Below are 19,563 nucleotides of genomic sequence, written 5' to 3'. Positions count from 1 at the left end.
AAGGCAGGCTGAACACAGGCAAAACCCAGCAGATAGTGCCCATTAAAGAAGAGAGGAAATCCCAAATAGTAACTGAAACATGCAGGACCTCTTCTTCCTCTGTAGGCTCTGCAGCACTTCCTCTCTCGTGCGGGAGAACGAAGGCTGGAGAGATCGAGGGGGGGGGGGGGGTCTGTTCAGAGCTCTCCTGTATCTTTTACAATGGGAAAGGCATTACTGTCACTTTAAGGAATAAGATACAAAGGGGGGGGGAGGAATGTTTGGAAATGGAGGGGGAAATACTTCCAATTTACCCCAGTCAATTTTGGTGGCTGGAGACAGGAGAGGTCTTCACAGGCCTTGAAAAAAGGAAGAATATTGAGAAATACTATTTTCTTCTTGATGGTCCTGGTGTGAAGAAAAGGTCCTAGGAAGAGATTTTGAGGTGGCCTTTTTTATACACTAAAAAGAAGGGCAGGAGGGTCTCTCCATGGAAGGAGGCTCCAGAGGACTCGTAGAGAAGGGCTGCTCGGTCAGCATCAAAAAAGGCCACTCGCCCCCCAGCATAGTTCAGGCACACTCGGATCCTCTTCAGCTCCCCAGTCACAGTCAGGGGAGGGTAATATTCTTTTATATAAACCCCGTGCATCCCTGACTGCTTCCCCACAGCCCAGATCCCTTCCTCAGGAGCAATAGTGAAGAATCCCTTCCTCTTCACAGACTTTCTGGCCACCCCCACAGCCCAGCTTTCCTCACTTCCCACAAGGACTTCCCAGAAATGGCAGCCTCCTGTGAATCCCTCACGGCCCAGCACAGCAGTATACATCTCAAATCTCTCCGGACTGATGAACAGAACTTGAGCTTTTTCTCCCACTCGCACGCTTTTCTGACCCTCAGACAGGATGAGCCATGGATGGGCCGTGTCTGGATCCAGAGTCACATTTGCTGTTGAGGGGAAATGAGGAGACAAGAAGTGAAACGGCATCAGCTGGGGGATTTCACTAGGGTTGCCAAGTCCAATTCAAGAAATATCTGGAGACTTTAGGGGTGGAGTCAGGAGACTTTGGGGGTGGAGCCAAGACCAAGGCTGTGACAAGCATAATTGAACTCCAAAGGGGGTTCTGGCCATCACATTTAAAGGGACGGCACACCTTTTCAATTCCTTCCTTTCATAGGAAATAATGAAGGATAGGGGCACCTTCTTTGGGGGCTCATAGAATTGGACCCCCTGGTCCAATCTTTTTGAAACTTGGGGGTATATTGGGGAGAGGCACTAGATGCTATACTGAAAATTTGGTGCTTCGACCCCAAAAAACAGTGCCCCCAGAGCCCCAGATACTCGCAGATCAATTCTCCAAGATTTTCTATGGGAATAAATCTCCCTGGGGAATAATTGAGTTCCCAGCAGACATTTCCCTCCCCTCCCCCAGCTTTCTGACGACCATGAAGCGGGGGGAGGGTATCCAAACCGGGGGATCCCCTGCCCCCACCTGGGGATTGGCAACCCTAGATTCCACCCCCTGGCCTGTTTGGCTTCCTTCTCCTGCCAGTCGTGGCCTCCTCCCACCTCTGCCACCCTCTCCTTGGTCACCAGGCTCTCCTGCCTGCTCCTGCCCTTCTAAAAGGCAGAGATGTCTTCCCACATGCTTCAGAAGGCAGACAATGTACACAACAAGCACCCACAGGGACACCATCTATTTCCTCCCGTATCCCATCCTGAAAAGAGAACTGTGAAGGAGAGGGAAAAAATGGCATTTTCAGTCACAGGTTTCTTTGGTTAGAAATCACACACAAGAACAGAAGATTTGTCTCCCTTATCAGGAATCTTCATCTCGCTGGTCCTGGGGTGGGGCAGTCTCTACTTTTGGGAGAAGCTCATTCCTGGAGACTGGGAGAGTCCAGAACCTTGCAATTCCGGGAGGGGAGGGGCTTTGCTCCCAGGCCCCAGTCTGCCCCCGAAGCAGCACAACTCCCTTTCCAAATGATCAAACATGAAATCAGACCTCCAATAAAATGATCCAAAAAAACCTGCAACCAACCGCACAGAGAACAGGGTGAAGAATTCAAAAGAGACACTCACCAGTTCAGGAAACTGAAACTGAGGCAAAGAAGCCCCATAGAGTCAATACAGCACACCTACTCTGGCTCAAGTGCCTTCTGAGAAAGGGAATTCGCCCCCTTGGATGGGAAGAGACTGCCCTACTCTAGGACCACCAACAAGGAAGATGCACAGTGAGACAAATCTTCCATTCTCCAGTGGTCCGAGGTGGGGAAGTCTCCACATCTGGCACATAAGACAGCAGTATGCCTCAGAGAGGGGAAGAATCTCAGACTCTAGCCTGAAAAGGTATGCTACAGGACCACTTTCTTCCAAAAGTAGTCTCAGCTGAGCCCATTTTGTCAATCCTGTAATGCCTGGTGAATGAGTGGAACAATTTCCAGGTTGCAGCCCTACAGACCACCTCTAAGGAAGGGAAGGACCGGATAATGCTGAGGTTTCTGCCCCTCTGAGGGAGTGGGCTGTAACATCCAAAGCGGGATCCAGTCCCCTGGACTTATATGCCAGGAAAATGCAGCCTCTGACCCATCTGCTGATGGTGGATGTGGAGACCTTATTCCCCAGTTCCTTATTCACCCATTCCCCAGTTCCTGCTGCCCTGCCTTTACAGGCTGAAGCAGGAATCAAAGCTGCAAAGAAGATGTGCAGTAGAGCGAAAATACACTCCACATTTTCCTTGCAACTTTGTGCTGAAATATGTTTCATTGGAGTGGAGCTCGGTTTAACTTCCCAGCATTCTTATGGCCAGCTGGGAAAACCCAGAAGGTGCCTGAATGCAGTGGGGAAGCGGGGGAAAAACCTGCTACACATTGAACAAGGGGCAGAGCCAGAACTGACAGAAATATCCTTGGTACTTAAGAATTAATATTCCCAACCTCCCCCCCACCCCCGCAGCTGCTGCAAAAATTAATGCCTGTTCTGATATCCTCAGTGGGAATTTTAATAGAAATGCAATATTGCCAGTTGGAATCTCTCGGACTGGAGTTACCAACACTGAGATATTGAACATCAGACATGATCTACTCTGGATGGGAAACCTGATGCCCCAATAGCCACCTTTGGTGGGAGAACAGCAAGACTTTTCTTATGAAGCTCAGTCAAGCTCTTGCCCGGCAGCCATTCTCTCATCGTTTCAATATGGCAGCAGGTAGGTGAAAAGAGGCAGTTCATCTCCTCAGAGTTCACCTTTTCTTTCGTCCTTACCAATATCCTCAGAGCAAGAAGGAACTGGCTGTGGCAGGGAGGGTCAGCTTTTGAGAAACAAGAGTGTTCTGTAGTAGGCTTGCCAATCCCCAGGTCCCAGCGGGGTTTCCCTCACTTTTGCAGCCTCCTTCCCCTCCTCCCAGTCAGCTGGCCAGCAAGGGAAGCCCCACCCCCACAGCCACCATGTGCCTTTCTACTTCTGGAAATTTGAAAGATACTTGAAAAGACTTACTTTTTAGATGGTGTGTCTGTGTCTTTAAATCCAGGCTGAATGTGGGTGGGGTGAGCTGGCAGAACAACATGGTTGCTCCCAGTAGCTGTGACAGGAGCCCAGAACCTCTGTTTTACAATCTTTTCAGAGGTCGTTTGCATAGTTAGGGGTAAACTAGAACCTTGGTTTCCCTTGTGTTAGTCTGAAGAACTTGGAACTTCAGCAACTCATGAGTAAATTGCCCCAGTGAGACCACACAAGTGTGAAATTGCAAACTGTTTATTGCGAAGAGAGAGAGAGACAGAGAGAGAATGTTTACAGGGAACATGCAGCTGCTTGGGGTGAGGAAATTAAGACTGTATTCAGGGGAACTGCACTGCTGTATTCTTATTTATTTATTTCAGGGAACAGGAAAGTCTCTTGGCTCCACCCCCAAAGTCCCCAGGTATTTTCTGACTGACTTGGTAACCCTCTTCTGCAGGGCTATCTCTGAGAATGCCAAGCAGAAGAACACAAATTGTAAGGTGAAGCTTTTTAGTTTAGAAACAATTGATCAGTTTATGAAGAAAAATGTACCTTTCTGCAGATGAAGTCCAGAATCCAGAGTGTCTGAGGAAGCAAAGGAACAGAAAGTGAGTGGCAGACCTTTCCACTTATCACAAATCTTGGGACAAAAATATCAGCTAATACTATTTTCTTTTGGGCAGGGAAATATGTTGGAAAATAAATATGTTGGAAGCCGCCCTGAGCCACTTGTGGGAAGGGCGGGATACAAATCCCGAATAAATAAATAAATAAAAATAAGGCAGCATGATATAGCCCAACATTATCAAATCTTGGAAGCTGGGTTGGTACTTAGACAGGAAACTAAAGAAGACTCCACAGAAGAAGGAAATAGCAAACTGCCTCTGTTCTCACTTGCCTTGAACACCTCTTGGTGGGGTCACCAGAAGTCATTTGTGACTTGATGGCGCATAAGTACATATTCCTTATGAGTTACAGCTAAAGGGTCAAGTAGAAGCTTTTTCGGGGTGGGGGGGAGGGGACTGTGTACAAATATTCAAATTTGTTTTCACAAGTCACTGGAGTTACTAGAGATTCATGTAATAGAAAGTATGCTAAGGACTGCAGCCCAAGGGTCCAATCTGGCTAAATTTAGGATGTTTCTAGACAAAGGTTCTGCAGTGCCATCCTGAGCAGAGTTACACCCTTCAAACTCACTGATTTCAATGGGCTTTGAAGGGTATGACTTTACTTTAAAGACAGCACTGTACATAAGAACATAAGAGAAGCCATGTTGGATCAGGCCAATGGCCCATCTAGTCCAACACTCTGTGTCACAGTGGCCAAAATTTTTTTTATACACACACACACACACTGTGGCTAATAGCCACTGATGAACCTCTGCTCCATATTTTTATCTAAACCCCTCTTGAAGGTGGCCTTGCTTGTGGCCGCCACCACCACCTGTGGCAGTGAATTCCACATGTTAATCACCCTTTGGGTGAAGAAGTACCTCCTTTTATCCGTTTTAACCTGTCTGCTCAGCAAAGAGAAGGGGGGGGGGGAGTGTCCCTGAAATTGATCCAGTGGCTATCTTCATTAAATGCAGATGCCCTGAAGGGCAGTTTCCCTCCCCCTTCCTATCATTTCAGGTGCTTGCTTGACCATCTACCTCACCATGTGCCCTTGCATGGTCACAGTAATGATCAGAGATCAACACAGAATAACATCAAGAGGTCAATGTAATGCAATTCTGAGCTGAAGTTATGGTAGAATTCTGATCAGAAAACTTTACATGGTGAATTAAAATGGCCTTCTGAACTGATACATAAACTCCCCACGTTCCTGGGTCTGTTAACGATATAACCATCCTGGAACTTCAGGCCCACTCTAATGTCCAGTTTGAAACTCTTGCAGTGTTTCTTCATTACCTTTGAATTGCCTCTTGATGACCTCCAAAGGGGGATTGAAATATGAGAAGTACCAGATGTGCCACTTCAGGGCAAGTGGGAAATCCACTGGATTCTCAAATGACTCCTTTTCTTCATACCTGGAGAAAATCCCATTAAGATGCTATCCATCCAATTCAGAATCTCCCCTGTCCCAATGGATGAAAGAAGTAGAGGAAGGAACTGCCAGAAAGCCAAGAGAGACCCAGGCTGATGCTGAAAACACTGAAAGATTGGGGGAGGGCCCTTTGGACAGGCTTGTAGCCATGGGGGTGCTGGCCCTTCCACCCAACCCCACCCTCCACCTGTATGGCCCCTCCTGGTCACCCGGCTCTCCCCGGTGCTTTCGCAGCCCCTGCTCTCTCTGTGGCTGCTGCTCAGGCAGCCGCTGCTCTCCCCGCCACTCTGTTGGCCCCAGCCCCACTCTGTGGTGCTTCCCCCCTCCCTCCCACCGACACACAGGAAAAGCAGCGCAGAGGCAAGCAGCTGCCTCCTCCCCACTTCCTCCCGATTGCTGCTTTTCCCACTGATCAGCTGATGGGGGGAGGCTGCAGCTTTGAAAGAGTCCCGCTTTTCCAGTGCTTCGGTCTGTCGGTGGGTGGGAGACACTTTGGAGGGGAGCGGGGCTGCCAGAGCGGTGGGCCCCTCCATCTGAAATTTAATTCGGTGGGCCCCCCCACCTAAAATTTTCTGGGTATGGGCCCGCCTTTGAAGAGAAATGTTCACCCCAGTGTAGCTCCTGCTTTGTTAAGAACTGGACCTGGGTTCCACACAGCAACTGCAGAGAATGGCTACCACAAAACAATACAGCTGGTTTTGTGCACTAAATAGCACTGCGGAAATTAACTGTCCATTTTTCCTGCTCCTTGTGCTGCGTTTTGTGCATGTGGAACAACAAAAACAGGGAAATCCCCTGCCCAACTCTGTCTTGGCATGAAACAAATGGCATGAGGAAGAGAAGGCAGGAGCCCTCCCTCTCCCAGAGGGGCATTTGAGGCCTAAACAGGGTCTGCTTTCTTCTTTTAGAGCCATTTGCTGCAGGTGGCATGTGACCCTGTGGAGCCCAGGCCAAACTATCTTTTTAAAAAGCAAATGTCTGGTTTGGCCCTAAGAACTGCAACCCCAAATCCCCTGCTCCCGTCTGTCTCGCAAATGTCCAGGTAAAGAACAAGAAAGCTCGTGAGGGTTCTGGACAAGGACTATCCCGGCTGTCTGTCTGTCTGTCCCAGCTGTCCCTCTCTCCCCCCTACCCCTAACATGAAAAAGACCAAAAAATAGGTGAGGGAATGACTGCTGTTCCTGCTCCCTGCAGTACTGAATGAAGGACAAATTCACAAGTGGAAACAACTGTGGCCAATCTGCTGCTACCATTACAGAAGCATCTTTATAAAGTGACTGATGGTAAGCTGCGGCAGCCGTTTTGTGGCTGACATCATCTCCTGTGGCAGCGTCCTTCACACCATGTCAGCATTCCAAAGCTGCCGGCAGCCTCAAAAAGGTTGGAGACCCTTGTTCTAGATGCCAACCCAGACCACCCACCATTTCATTACACAATTTCCTGCTGACGAGGCTCTGTGCATAAGCTGTTTGCCACTGAAAGATGGCTGGAGATCCACACACTAAGTTAAACCTGATTTGGCTCTGAGTCAAGATTCTGAAGGACTGTGTTCTTCACAGGCTACTCAGTCCAATCCCAACATTATGAAGGTTAATGCTGAAGGCCTACTTACTTCTGCAAGGTGCTTCTGGCATCCTGAGGAAAAATGGCAGAGAGAAAGAAAGAAAAGAAGAAGATACTGGATTTATATCCCACCCTCCACTCAGAGTCTCAGAGCGGTCACAATCTACTTTACCTTCCTCCTCCACAACAAACACCCTGTGAGGTGGGTGGGGCTGAGAGGGCTCTCACAGGAGCTGCCCTTTCAAGGACAACCTTCTGCGATAGCTATGTCTAACCCAAGACCATTCCAGCTGCAAACAAGTGGAGGAGTGGGGAATCAAACCCGATTTTCCCAGATAAGAGTCCACGCACTAAACCACGACACCAAACTGGCTCTCAATGCTTGCTAAAAAAGATCTCAGTGCTTGCTAAAAGATCATACCAGGAAGACCTCTCTGGAAGATTCTACCCTCTGTCATTTTGCTTGTGTCCAGCTAGCAGACTTCACTCAAAGACTGGGGTAGATCTTCATAAAGTGGAAGGAAAATCTCTGTGAGGTTAATACCAGCAGACAAAGTGGAGCCATTTTGGAGCGGTGTGATCTGCTCTGACAACTTAACAACGATCATGTTCACAGAGATTTTTCTTCACATGGAAGGCTGGAGGGCTGTGTACCCCTTCTGGCCACCTGCAGATGCAAAGGCATTCCTAGCAACGTTTCTTCCATCAGCCTTGCATCACTGGGAGACTGCCTCCCTTTTCCCTGCTACATTGCTGAGCCAGCTTGCAAGGGACCGTCTTTCCCCGTATGAACCCCAGAGAGCGCTGAGGTCAGCTGGAAAGAACCAGCTGAATATCCCTGGGCCAAGGGAGGCCAGATTGAAGTCCACCCAGGATTGGGCCTTCTCCATAGCGGCCCCCCTACTGTGGAACCAACTGCCGGAGGAGGTATAGGCCCTGCGATGTTTAGACCAATTCCGCAGGGCCTGTAAGACCCACCTCTTTAAAATAGCCTTCACTTAATACCGAGCCAAGAAAGTCCTGCTGGATATGTTTTATGTTTTAGTCACTGGATTTTATGAAAGATCTTAACTATAGCACCATAATCTTAATTCTAATGTAATTTTAATTATTTTAAGGATGATTTTATAACTGAAATTGTATGTGAATCTATAACTGGAATTTATAACTGAAATTATTGCATATGGTTTTATTGTACACGGTATTTACATGTTGTGAGCCGCCTGAGCCTGCTTGCGGGGAGGGCGGGATACAAATAAAAAGTTATTATTATTATAACAACAAAAGGGAAGGGAGGGTCTAGCCATCAATGCCATCGTATCTGCACGGATGTGAAGGGCAGGCAGAAGCAAGCTCAGCGGTGGCAGGAACAGGTGTGCAGATGCCATTCCTGTAACCACCTGTTGTGTGTCTGTGTGCATTTGGAGCGCACATCTGCAAGCTGCCACCATAAGCCACGTTCCCTGCCCCACAGACATCCTCCTTTTAAAATGTACTGTGAAAAACCTTGCATGGAATCCTCACTCCAGGGGTGGGGAGGTTTCACAGAGCCCCTGCTTTTGTCCAGTCTGCCCCTGGCTGGAGATGCAAAAGGACAGAGAGGAAAACAGCTCACGTGCAGAGATGAAAACTTCCTAGCAACATAAACTGGCCGTCTTTGCTTTTCTGCTGAGCAGAGGAGGCACAGAGAAGATTTGGAGCCAGCCTTTTCCCCTAGGGGACCCTGCCTGTTCCTGCCACCCCCTCACCTGCAGGAGATCACTGGCTGGCAGCTGACACTTCTCTTCCATCTCCCGGATGAGGCTTTCGAGAGAGGAGAGGGCCTCAGAGAGTTCGGCCAGGTGCTGGTCCCTTTTCTTTGCCACCTCCATCTCCACCTCTTCCATCTGGGCCAGCAAAAGCTTCTCTTGTTCCTCCAGAAACGTGTGCAGTTGCCTGAACTTTGCTACTGCCTCTTGCTTCTCTCCTTGGGTTTGTTTCTGAAATGGAAAGAGAAGAAAATCGGTCCAGTGTCAGGAACACAGCTGGTCTCTGTGGTGGGAAGAGGCACTTGAGAGCTTCCTATGAGAAGAGCACTTGGGCCTTTCAGAGATCACAATTAACACTCAGCAGGGACAGCGGAAGATCCACCAGGACCAGCCTCAGGGCCAAAGAACACAAGGATCTCCCTCCAACTCCCGGAGGGGTTCTTTCAGCCACAGAGGATTCAGTCTGCAGCACAAGACCCAGAGAAAAGAAGGGGTGTCTTGAGTCCGTTTGTTCCCGCACTAGAACACCCTTCATAGGCTGACCCCCCCAATCCATATTAGGGGATGATATACTATTTGAGTAAAAACCCCACTGGGGGCAAAAGAGCACAGAAGCCCCTTCACCTTGCTTCGTCTTCCAATGTAAACTGCATCTTCCCTGGCTGCATTTTGGGCAAGGAAAAATTGCAGGGGACGGGGGAACTACGCACTACTCAGTATCCCAGGTACTTTCCCCACCTTAGAATCTGCGATGGCTTAACCCCACTTGGCCCAATTCAGCATCGCTGGGCTACCTATCAACATTTGCAGCAAGCATAAGAAGGAGGCAGAGACTCCTCCCAGGTTGCTTGCTGGTGCATTTACACATATGGGGCCTGAACACGTATGTTCTTCTGCCTTTGATTCTCTCTACAGCAAAGAGTGCCTTGGAAAGTCAACTGATGCTGCTCGAAACAAAACATCCAGGGCACTGGAGGGCAGGGAGTTCCCGAGGCACAAGAGCGTGCAGTTCCACAGCATCCCCAGACTCACCACCCAGGTAATACCTCTGCTTAGAATTGCAATGTTACCCCTACCTAAGAGCTGCCTTTGGGGCCTGTTCTGCTGAATACGGACCAGGCTGTGCATCTAGGGATGCCAGCCTCCAGGTGGGGCCTGGGGTAGGGTGGCCAGACCGTCCCGGGAGCCCGGGAATGTCCCGGTTCTGGCCCCCTATTCCCGCCTCCCGGGCTGGCTATACCGGGACCATTTAGAGGTCCCGGTTTAGCCAGCCCCGGAGGCGGTGGGCCGCGGGCGCCGGCGGGGAAGGCGGCGAGTGAGGGAGGGAGCGTCCCTGCGCACGCGCAGGGATGCTCCCTCCCTCACTTGCCGCCTTTCCCGCCCGCGCGCGGGGCCCGGCGGCGGTGGTGGAGGCCTCTCCGTGGCCTCCGCTGGTCGCTGGAAGCCCTCCAGAGACTCTGGAGGGCCTCCAGCGAGCAGCGGAGGCCGCGGAGAGGCCGCGGAGCACCCGGCGCTGGTCCCGGAAGGCCTTCCAGAGGCTCTGGAAGGCCTTCCGGGACCAGCGCCGACCAGCGAAGGCTTCCCCGCGGCCTCCGCTGGTCCCTGGAGGCCCTCCAGAGTCTCTGGAGGGCCTCCAGGGACCAGCGGAGGCCGCGGAGCACCCGGCGCTGGTCCCGGAAGGCCTTCCAGAGCCTCTGAAAGGCCTTCCGGGACCAGCGCCGACCAGCGAAGGCCTCCCCGCGGCCTCCGCTGGTCCCTGGAGGCCCTCCAGAGTCTCTGGAGGGCCTCCAGGGACCAGCGGAGGCCGCGGCGAAGCTGCGGAGCACCTGGCGCTGGTCTCGGAAGGCCTTCCAGAGCCTCTGGAAGGCCTTCCGGGACCAGCGCCGACCAGCGAAGGCTTCCCCGCGGCCTCCGCTGGTCCCTGGAGGCCCTCCAGAGTCTCTGGAGGGCCTCCAGGGACCAGCGGAGGCCGCGGGGAAGCCGCGGAGCAGCCGGCGCTGGTCCCTGGAGGCCTCCAGAGGCCAGCGCCGGTAGCGGAGAGGCCCGGCGCTGGTCCCTGGAGGACTCCAGAGGCCAGCGCCGGCAGCTCCCTCCCTCCCTCGCCGCGAGGCCGCCGCCGCAGGACTCGCTGCCGCCGCTGGACTCTCCGCCGCCCTGGAAGCAGGTAAGGGGGCCGAAAGCGGGGGGGTGGGGGGCGGCCTTCCTTTCTTCCCTTCCTCCTCCCTTCCTTCCTTCCTTCCCTCACTCCCTTCCCTTCCTTCCCTCCCTCCTCCCTTCCTTCCTTTCTTCCTTCCCTCCCTTCCCTCCCTTCCTTCCTTTCTTCCTTCCCTCCCTCCCCCCTTCCTTCCCTCCCTCCCTCCCTCCCCCCTTCCCTCCCTCCCTCCCCCTCCTTCCTTCCTCCCTTCCCTTCCTCCTCCCTTCCTTCCCTCCTTATGTTCTTATGTGACACAGAGTGTTGGACTGGAGGGGCCACTGGCCTGATCCAACAGGGCTTCTCTTATGTTCTTATGTGACACAGAGTGTTGGACTGGAGGGGCCACTGGCCTGATCTAACAGGGCTTCTCTTATGTTCTTATGTGACCAGAGTGGTGGAGTGGATGAGCCATTGGTCTGATGCAACAGGGCTTCTCTTATATTTTTATGTGGCACAGAGTGTTGGACTGGAGGGGCCATTGGTCTGATGCAACAGGGCTTCTCTTATATTTTTATGTGGCACAGAGTGTTGGACTGGAGGGGCCACTGGCCTGATCCAACAGGGCTTCTCTTATGTTCTTATGTGACACAGAGTGTTGGACTGGAGGGGCCACTGGCCTGATGCAACAGGGCTTCTCTTATATTCTTATGTTACACAGAGTGTTGGACTAGAGGGGCCACTGGCCTGATGCAACAGGGCTTCTCTTATGTTCTTATGTGACGCAGAGTGTTGGACTGGATGGGCCACTGGCCTGATCCAACAGGGCTTCTCTTATGTTCTTATGTGACAATACTGACTTTGGTGGACCCAAGCACTGATTCAGTGTAAGGGAGCTTTGTGTTTGTGACTGGAGTAGATAATACTGACTTTGGTGGACCCAAGCACTGATTCAGTGTAAGGGAGCTTTGTGTTTGTGTCTTCTGGTGCAATTTTGTTCTCAGATCCTGTATTTACTTCATCAGTATATGGGATAAGGCACTTTCTCAACTGTGCTGCATAATGCAGCCTATTTATTTTGTCCTGTTGGCTCTGTCTGCGCCACCTTCATCACTTTCGGGGTGTGGATCCCCCAGTGGGGTGGTCTCGTGACTCCCTCCGCCGGCTGTTTCTGATAGCCCTGCGCCCCCTCTTTCATTTGATATGTGTCCCGTGCGGGTGCCACCCTCCCGCCAGGAGATGCCGCAAAATGAGCCCCATTGAGGCTTATGGCGGCAGGGCTCGGGGGAAGCGAGCTAGACTGCTGTTCTTTTGAGGGGTTATAGAGTGTTTCGAGCCCGTCCCTGTGGCATCAGTCCCATCGTTGTGGGGCCCAGGGGGCCGGCGCAGCGGCACGCTGAAGCAGCCTGTCGGTCACTTCCGGGTTCCTGTCCTGCATCTCGACCTGTGTTATTAGTGACAGGCTGCTTCGGCGTGCCGCTGCGCCAGCCCCCTGGGCCCCACAACGATGGGACCGATGCCACAGGGACGGGCTCGAAACACTCTATAACCCCTCAAAAGAACAGCAGTCTAGCTCGCTTCCCCCGAGCCCTGCCGCCATAAGCCTCAAGGGGGCTCATTTTGCGGCATCTCCCGGCGGGAGGGTGGCACCTGCACGGGACACATATCAAATGAAAGAGGGGGCGCAGGGCTATCAGAAACAGCCGGCGGAGGGAGTCGGGAGACCACCCCACTGGGGGATCCACACCCCGAAAGTGATGAAGGTGGTGCAGATAGAGCCAACAGAGCAAACAGGACAAAATAAATAGGCTGCATTATGCAGCACAGTTGAGAAAGTGCCTTATCCCATATACTGATGAAGTATATACAGGATTTCAGAACAAAATTGTTTCCGGCGGTGATATATGGGGGATTTTTGGGGATGTCACAGGAAGTGCTGTGAAGTCACTTCCTGTTTCCGGCAGTGGCATTTGGGGGAAATGATGTCATTTGGGGGAAATGATGTCACAGGAAGTGATGTCACTTCCCATTTCCGGCAGGTGACGTGGGGGAAATTATGTCACAGGAAGTGATGTCACTTCCTGTTTCCTGTGGTGGCATGACGTCACCGGAAGTGACGTCACTTCCTGTTTCCGGCGGCACACGCGCTTCGCGCGCGCGCACCCCTACCTTCCCCCCCCCCCCAACGTGTCCCTGGCTGGCCTTCAGACATTATGGTCACCCTAGCCTGGGGATCCCCTGGAATTGCTCATTTCCAGACTACAGAGATTGGTTCCCCTGGAGAAAACATGCTTTGGTGGTGAATTCTGGTTTTAAACAATTTTATTGATAGCATATGGTAACAATATCCATTTATATCATCTCTATCCCTAACCCATATGATATTTTCTAATCCCCCCTCCCTCCGTTACTAGACTCCCACCGATGTTATATACTTAAAGTTCACTTATAAAGGTACCTTTAACTATAACAATCTAAATTGATATTCTACCTTTTCTAATACTCATTATTAAAAAATTGTCCAATGTCTTTTTATGTTCCATTCTTTCTCTACATAACCTCTAAATTTCTTCCACTCCCTTTTAAACACTTCCAAATCATAGTCTCTTAGAATTCTTGTTAGTTTATCCATCTCACTCCACAATAAACCTTTCAAAATCCAATCCCATTTCTCTTGCATTTTTTCTTGCTTCCACAACTGCGCATACAATGTCCTAGCAGCTGAGAGCAAGTACCAAATTAAAGTTCTATCTTCTTTTGGAAATTTTTCCATTTGTAATCCCAACAGAAAAGTCTCTGCTACTTTCTTGAAGTCATATCTCAGAATCTTAGATATTTCTTGTTCTATCATCTGCCAGAACTTTTTCGCTCTTTCACATGTCCACCACATATGATAAAAAGAACCTTCACGTTTCTTACATTTCCAACATCTATCTGACATCTTTTTACTCATCTTTGCCAATTTTTTAGGAGTCATATACCACCTATACATCATCTTAAAACAATTCTCTTTAATACTCTGACATGTTGATATTCTCATAGGGTGTTTTCGCACTTACCTTTTACTGGCGCGAGTACCCTCCTGACGCCGGCGAATCTGCAGGGATTTCGCACCAGAAGCGCCGGCGCACCCAGAAGCGCCGGCAACTTCCGTTGCTAAGCCAGCGCAAACGTTTTCCTGCATCTTTGCGATTTCCGTTTGCGCTGGCTTAGCGACGGAAGTTGCCGGCGCTTCTGGGTGCGCCGGCGCTTCTGGTGCGAAATCCCTGCAGATTCGCCGGCGTCAGGAGGGTACTCGCGCCAGTAAAAGGTAAGTGCGAAAACACCCATAGAGTTCTTCCAAAGATATTCCCATGTACCCATCTGTATTTCCTTGTTTGCATTAATTGCCCATTTAATCATTTGAGATTTTACTACTTCTTCTTCTGTAGACCATTTCAACAATAACTTGTATATTTTCGATATTAATTTTTCATTATCTCCAAGCAGAACCTTTTCCATTTCTGTTGGTTTGTGTCTAATTCCTTCAGATTTAATATCGTTTTCCACCAAACTTTTTATTTGTTGCATTTGAAACCAGTCATACTTGTTGTTCAGCTCTTCAGCAGATTTTAATTCAACTTTATCACCTTGGATCTTTAGTAACTGATTATATGACAACCCTCTCTCTTCATCAGATTCAACCGTTATTTTTATTACTTCTGCTGGTACTATCCATAACAGCTTTCTTTCATCACCATATTTCTTGTACTTTATCCATGTATTTAACAAATTATTTCTGATATAATGGTGAGAAAAAAACCATCCATCTTTTTTTCCCCATAGTACATATAAGCATGCCAGCCAAATTTGTTTCCATGAGCTTCTAGCAATGAGCTGGAGGGTGAATTCTATGGCCCTGTGTCAGTTCTGGATTAACCATTAAGCAAAAGAAACACACGCCTAGGGTACCAAGGGAAGGGGACACCCCACAGATTTTTCTCATAACTCTCATGCCCTTAACTTTTTCACTGGTGCACTCAGAGCCGGCCATAGGGCGCATGAGTGCCCCAGGAAGCCTCACTGCCCGCCGCCCTCCCGCGCTATGGCCCCAATTTTAACACCTGGGTGAAGCATGAAGCACCGCGCTTTTGGGTCTCTTTCAAGGCCGCCCCATGCCATTCAGCTGATTGGCGGGTAAAACAACGCTGAAGCAGAAAGGACGAGGAGCCACTGAAAAAGCAGCCGCCGCCGCTGCTCTTCCCCACTTCCTCCCCACACTATCCAGGGAAGAAGTGAGTAGGCAGTAGCCAGCAGCGGCCGCCTTTTCAGCGGCTCCTCATCCTTCCTGCCGCCACTGCCCAACGCAGATCCTGGTGAGCAGCCAGCCTCTGCGCTGCTTTACCTGCCAAGCAGCTAATTGGCGGGGGCAGCAGCCTTTAAAGAACCCCTGAAGAGCGGCGTTTCACCGGGGCATTAAAACTGGGAGGGAGGAAGGGGAGGCAAATAGGAATTTGTCTAGGGGGCAGGAGCGAGAGCTGATTTTGGGGGCCCCACCCTACCAGCACCCTAGGCAAATGCTTAGTTTGCCTAGTGGGCAGGCCGGCCCTGGGTGCACTCAACTGCTAGTTAGTGCTAAACAAATACAAATAATATAGCAAATATAAATTATACTTAATATAGTTGTGAGGTCTGGCCTGGGGGATGGATTAAAAATCTGAATTTTTAATCTCTTATTTCACCTTCAGCCCTTACTGAGTCTCAATGTTTTGTCAGTTAAGTAATGGAAAGGCAGTGGGGCAATGTTGTTGGGCTGTGATTAGGGCAACTCCACTTCTCAACTGAAGGGGAGGGGGCGGTCTCGTGAGCTGACATTTCTGCTCTTTGGACTCTGTTCCCTAGCCACAGTGACACTTACAAGCAAGTCTTGGCTTTCCCTCTCAATGTCTCCTTGATAGGCCACAATTCTCTCTCTCTCCTTCTTCAGAATCTCCAGACAGTTGCGGAACTGATCCTGCGGGGGGAGGGGGGGGAAATTGAAATGCATTCTTTTTTAAAGGTTTACTCCATTCTCTTCCCTCCTGCCCACTACTACATACACATTTACACACACGTGCCCCAGCTACAGGTTGGATATTTTTTACATTAAAAACAATTATTTGTAGTCAATATATCACTAAATTGTGTTAACACTCCAGCAATCTGTCAAGTATTGCTTACTGTAAAGAGAAAAGGCAAAAACCTCAGTGGTGGGGGATGGTAGTGAAAATCAATACCTTCCAGGGCTGGCTCACCCACTAGGCAAACTAAATGGTCACCTAGGGTGCCAGCAGGATGGGGGTGCCAAATTCGGCCTTCCCCCCTAGACAAACGCCTAGTTTGCCCCCTCCCTTCGCTGTGGAGGGGGGACAGCAGACCACCCGTCTGCCTAGGGTGCCATGGGCCGTCGGGTCGGCACTGATACTTCCCACACTTCCTCAAAAACCTCTTTTGATATGATCTTTAAAGAATGATCCAAATCAGGTTTGAGAAAAAACTGCTGCAGATCTGCAGAAAACTGAGAAGATGAGTGGAAACACCACAATGTTGCACCAAACTAAAACTCCCTGCAATTTCAGAGGAGGCTGAATGCAGCAAGAATTCTGGATAGAAATAACCACAGTTGCAGGAAGCGGGGGGGGGGGGGGAGGATTCCTTGCAGTGCCACAATGCAGCGGGAGGGCTGGGGCTCAGTGGCAGAGCATCTGCTTGGCTAGCAGAAGACCCTGGGTTCATTCTCTTTGCATCTCCACTTGAAATGGTAGCCATTGATGTGAAAGACCTCCGGCTGAGTCCTTGGAGAAGCACAACTAGTCAGAGTGGGCCTGGACATGTGTAGCTTTCCTACCCCACCCCCACCCCACCACCAATGCTGTCCTTCTGATTTGAACTGCTTCTTCACAGCTAGGATGTGCAAATGAGAGACAAGGTTCCAAACCTGCACACATTCTCTCCCAGCCCCCAGGCAAAGAGCAACTCCAGGACAGCAGATGACATCGGGAAAGCAGTGTGTGTATGTGGGGGGGGGATTTAAACTGGGAGTTGGGCAGCTGCCCCCTCCTTGCTCTGTCACACAATCATCTGACTAGAGGGCCACGCAGCCTGACAGGAAATGAACTCATCTCCCCGTATCACCCCATGTCGGCCTCAGCAGTGGGGCAGGAAGGAATGCACTGGGGAGACACCAGGCCAGGAAGGAGGCAGCAAAGAGGGGTTGTCACTCCCCAATTTAGGCCCAGAGGCCAGGGGACAAATTGGAGGGAGTTTACCTGCAAAGAGATCCCACCAACCTCCACCTTTTGGTGTCCTACCTTGTACTCTTGGGAGGCCTCCTCAAGAGGAAGGACTTCGTGATCTCTGTGCTCCTTGGATCGGTCACAGACCCAACAGATGAGGGCTTCATCGTCCTTGCAGAAGAGCTTCAGGGGCTCCTGGTGCTTCTGGCAAACTCTCCCTTTTCCAGCTGCCACTGCTGCCTGCTGCCCAAAACCAAGACACAGGATTTGTTTCATTTTTTCCTCTCCCCCAGGACAGTTTCTCTCTTGTAATGACTGGATATAGCTAGTATTCAGTTAAAAAATAACACCCACATCCACCCATCTGAATGTAACCAAGTTAACCCTATGGGTTATGGTTCTCAGTTGGGAATTTGGGGAGGGGAGAGGCACTTTCTCGATGTGAGGGATCTAGAGGTGCCTCTGTCAAGAAAGTGGCCTTTCTCCAAGCCATTTCTTGGCCTTTCACATTTTGGCTCAGGGTTGGGGCCTAGTAAGTGACAGAAGGCCCCTATCAGGGAAACAAGTGTCCCGATGGCTTGCAGTTCAGAGAGAGATCAGGGATGAGAAGGCCACAGATCATGGAACCTTCAAGATCATGGAACCTTCAAGGCTGAGACCCAATGGGAGATTGGTAATCCCACCCCCTCATTCGCACAAGGAACCTCTGTGTGTGTGTGTGTGTGTGTGTAAAAGCTTGCTTGGACTGTGGGCACACACAAGCAGAAGAACGTGTTGCATGTCTAAGCAATGCCCAAGATTGGCCAAACGGGATCAGGCCAGCTGAGAGCAGTCTGGTCATCCTTTTGACTAGGTTGGGTGTTGTAGTCAGAAAACTCGACTCTTGGATTTTGGACTCTGAAACTGAGACCCACGGGGAGTTTGGCAATCCCACCCCCTCATTTGCACAAGGAACCTGGGAAGGGGAAGGTGAGAGCTTGCTGGGACTGTGGCCACACATCTGAAGAACAAAAATTGCATTAAGACCTGGGAATCTCCTGTCTGCAGACTGGCAACCCCTCCCTGCTAGTGTAGTCGCTACAATAAGTTAGCCGCATAACAGAATGGCAAACAAAGAACAATACACTTGTGCATTCTTTCAAGTTTCTGGAAGTTGCTTCTCAGGGGAAAGGGGCGTAAGAAATTAACAAGTCATTAGGCAGGTGCTTACAAATAACAAACCACAATTAATGGGGCGTGGTTATTAGATCAGGGGCAGGACCACTGACCACGCAGAGGGGGGCTTCCTCCTCGCGGACTCCCCCCTTCGCACCAACCTCTTGCAGAGCGACTCTCTCGGCTATTTCCACAAAGCTGGCCAGCTGCTGGTTGGGGCGGAGGCTGTTGCGCTGAGCCCTTCCTCTGCACTGGGGGCAGGAAGCCTCTGCCCCGGACTCCCCCCAGCTACGGGTCAGGCAGCCTCGGCAGAAACTGTGGCCACACTCGGCAATCATGACAGGGTCGTTGAAATAGTCCAGGCAGATGGAGCAAGAGGCTTCCTCGCAGAGGTCGTGCAGGGGATCCCCGGCTGCCATGGCAGCCGCCTCCGCCAAGCGAGAGGAGAGACGAAGTGAGCTACTTTCGCTTTCCCAAAGTAGCGACGGGGTGTTTCCTTTCCTGGGAATCAGCTCCCTGCCGGCGCCCAATCAGCGGCCGAAGACGAACCGGCGCCAAGAAAGAGAGTGGCGGGAAGACAGCCCTTGGCAGGGAATTCGGTCCTGATGGGGAGCAAAAGTCTGAGTTCAGCTCAGACTTCATTTGGAGCAGGAGCTCACAGGAGCCCCGCTCCGGAACCTCTGAATTGTATCCTGCTCTTTCTTTCTTAACCCCCCCTCCCCCAAAAAACACCTTGCTTCTGGGCTCCACTGCCTGTGAGAATTTTGCTGAACTCTAAGCTTTGACAGACTTTCTAATATCCCCCCTCCCCCCACACACACACAAATAATGGGGAAATAACCCAAACATATAAAGCAGAGAGGCAGAAATCTTCATCATGCCACTGTGGGCACATAGGAGAAAGTACTTTAAAAAGTACGATGGGAGTAAGGTTTTATTAGGACAGTTATCATTCAAGAAGCAGTTTCAGGTAGATGCTGAGCTGACATAATTTAGGACACCTTCCGGTGATGTCAGGGGTGTGTGGCATATGCAAATGAGTTGTGCTAATGAGCCCTGGCATCTCTTTTTCTATGAAATGACCCCTGGTTCAGCGGCATCTTTAAGACCAAAATGTTATATTCAAAGTATACGGAGAGAGGTTCCCTTTACCCTCCTTTGGCTGCTATTTGCAGGCGCCCCGGAGGGAA

General features: G+C 50.6%; 2 protein-coding genes across 2 annotated transcripts in view; both read right to left on the bottom strand.

Moving 5' to 3' along the window:
* Positions 1 to 358: 358 nt before the first annotated feature.
* The window catches only part of LOC132571798 (uncharacterized), a 76,540-nt gene continuing 57,335 nt past the window's right edge, over positions 359 to 19,563 (bottom strand). Inside the window, exon 18 of the mRNA XM_060238592.1 lies at positions 359 to 406. Coding sequence (XP_060094575.1) covers position 406 — 1 coding nt within the window. The 3' untranslated portion in view covers positions 359 to 405. The remainder of the gene's footprint in view (positions 407 to 19,563) is intronic.
* LOC132571799 (E3 ubiquitin-protein ligase TRIM7-like) lies at positions 407 to 18,792 on the bottom strand. The gene is made up of 7 exons (XM_060238593.1): positions 18,487 to 18,792; positions 17,294 to 17,458; positions 15,862 to 15,957; positions 8,834 to 9,064; positions 7,135 to 7,157; positions 5,387 to 5,505; positions 407 to 924 (listed from the first exon to the last, which is right to left on the bottom strand). The coding sequence occupies exons 1-7, from the start codon at positions 18,790 to 18,792 to the stop codon at positions 407 to 409; spliced, it is 1,458 nt and encodes a 485-aa protein (XP_060094576.1).

This window comes from Heteronotia binoei, chromosome 5, assembly GCF_032191835.1.
Source record: "Heteronotia binoei isolate CCM8104 ecotype False Entrance Well chromosome 5, APGP_CSIRO_Hbin_v1, whole genome shotgun sequence".
NCBI classification, from domain to species: domain Eukaryota; kingdom Metazoa; phylum Chordata; class Lepidosauria; order Squamata; family Gekkonidae; genus Heteronotia; species Heteronotia binoei.
Note: the sequence above shows the minus strand (reverse complement) of the source record. Positions and strands in the feature narration are given on the sequence as shown.

Coding starts and splice junctions, on each gene's coding strand:
- LOC132571799 (XM_060238593.1), bottom strand. CDS start 18,792: ATGGCAGCCGGGGATCCCCTGCACGACCTCTGCGAGGAAGCCTCTTGC. Junction 7,158..8,833: donor CAGCCAGTGATCTCCTGCAG/GTGAGGGGGTGG, acceptor ATTTTTCCTCAG/GATGCCAGAAGCACCTTGCA. Junction 925..5,386: donor CATCAAGAGGCAATTCAAAG/GTAATGAAGAAA, acceptor TCCCCTCAACAG/CAAATGTGACTCTGGATCCA.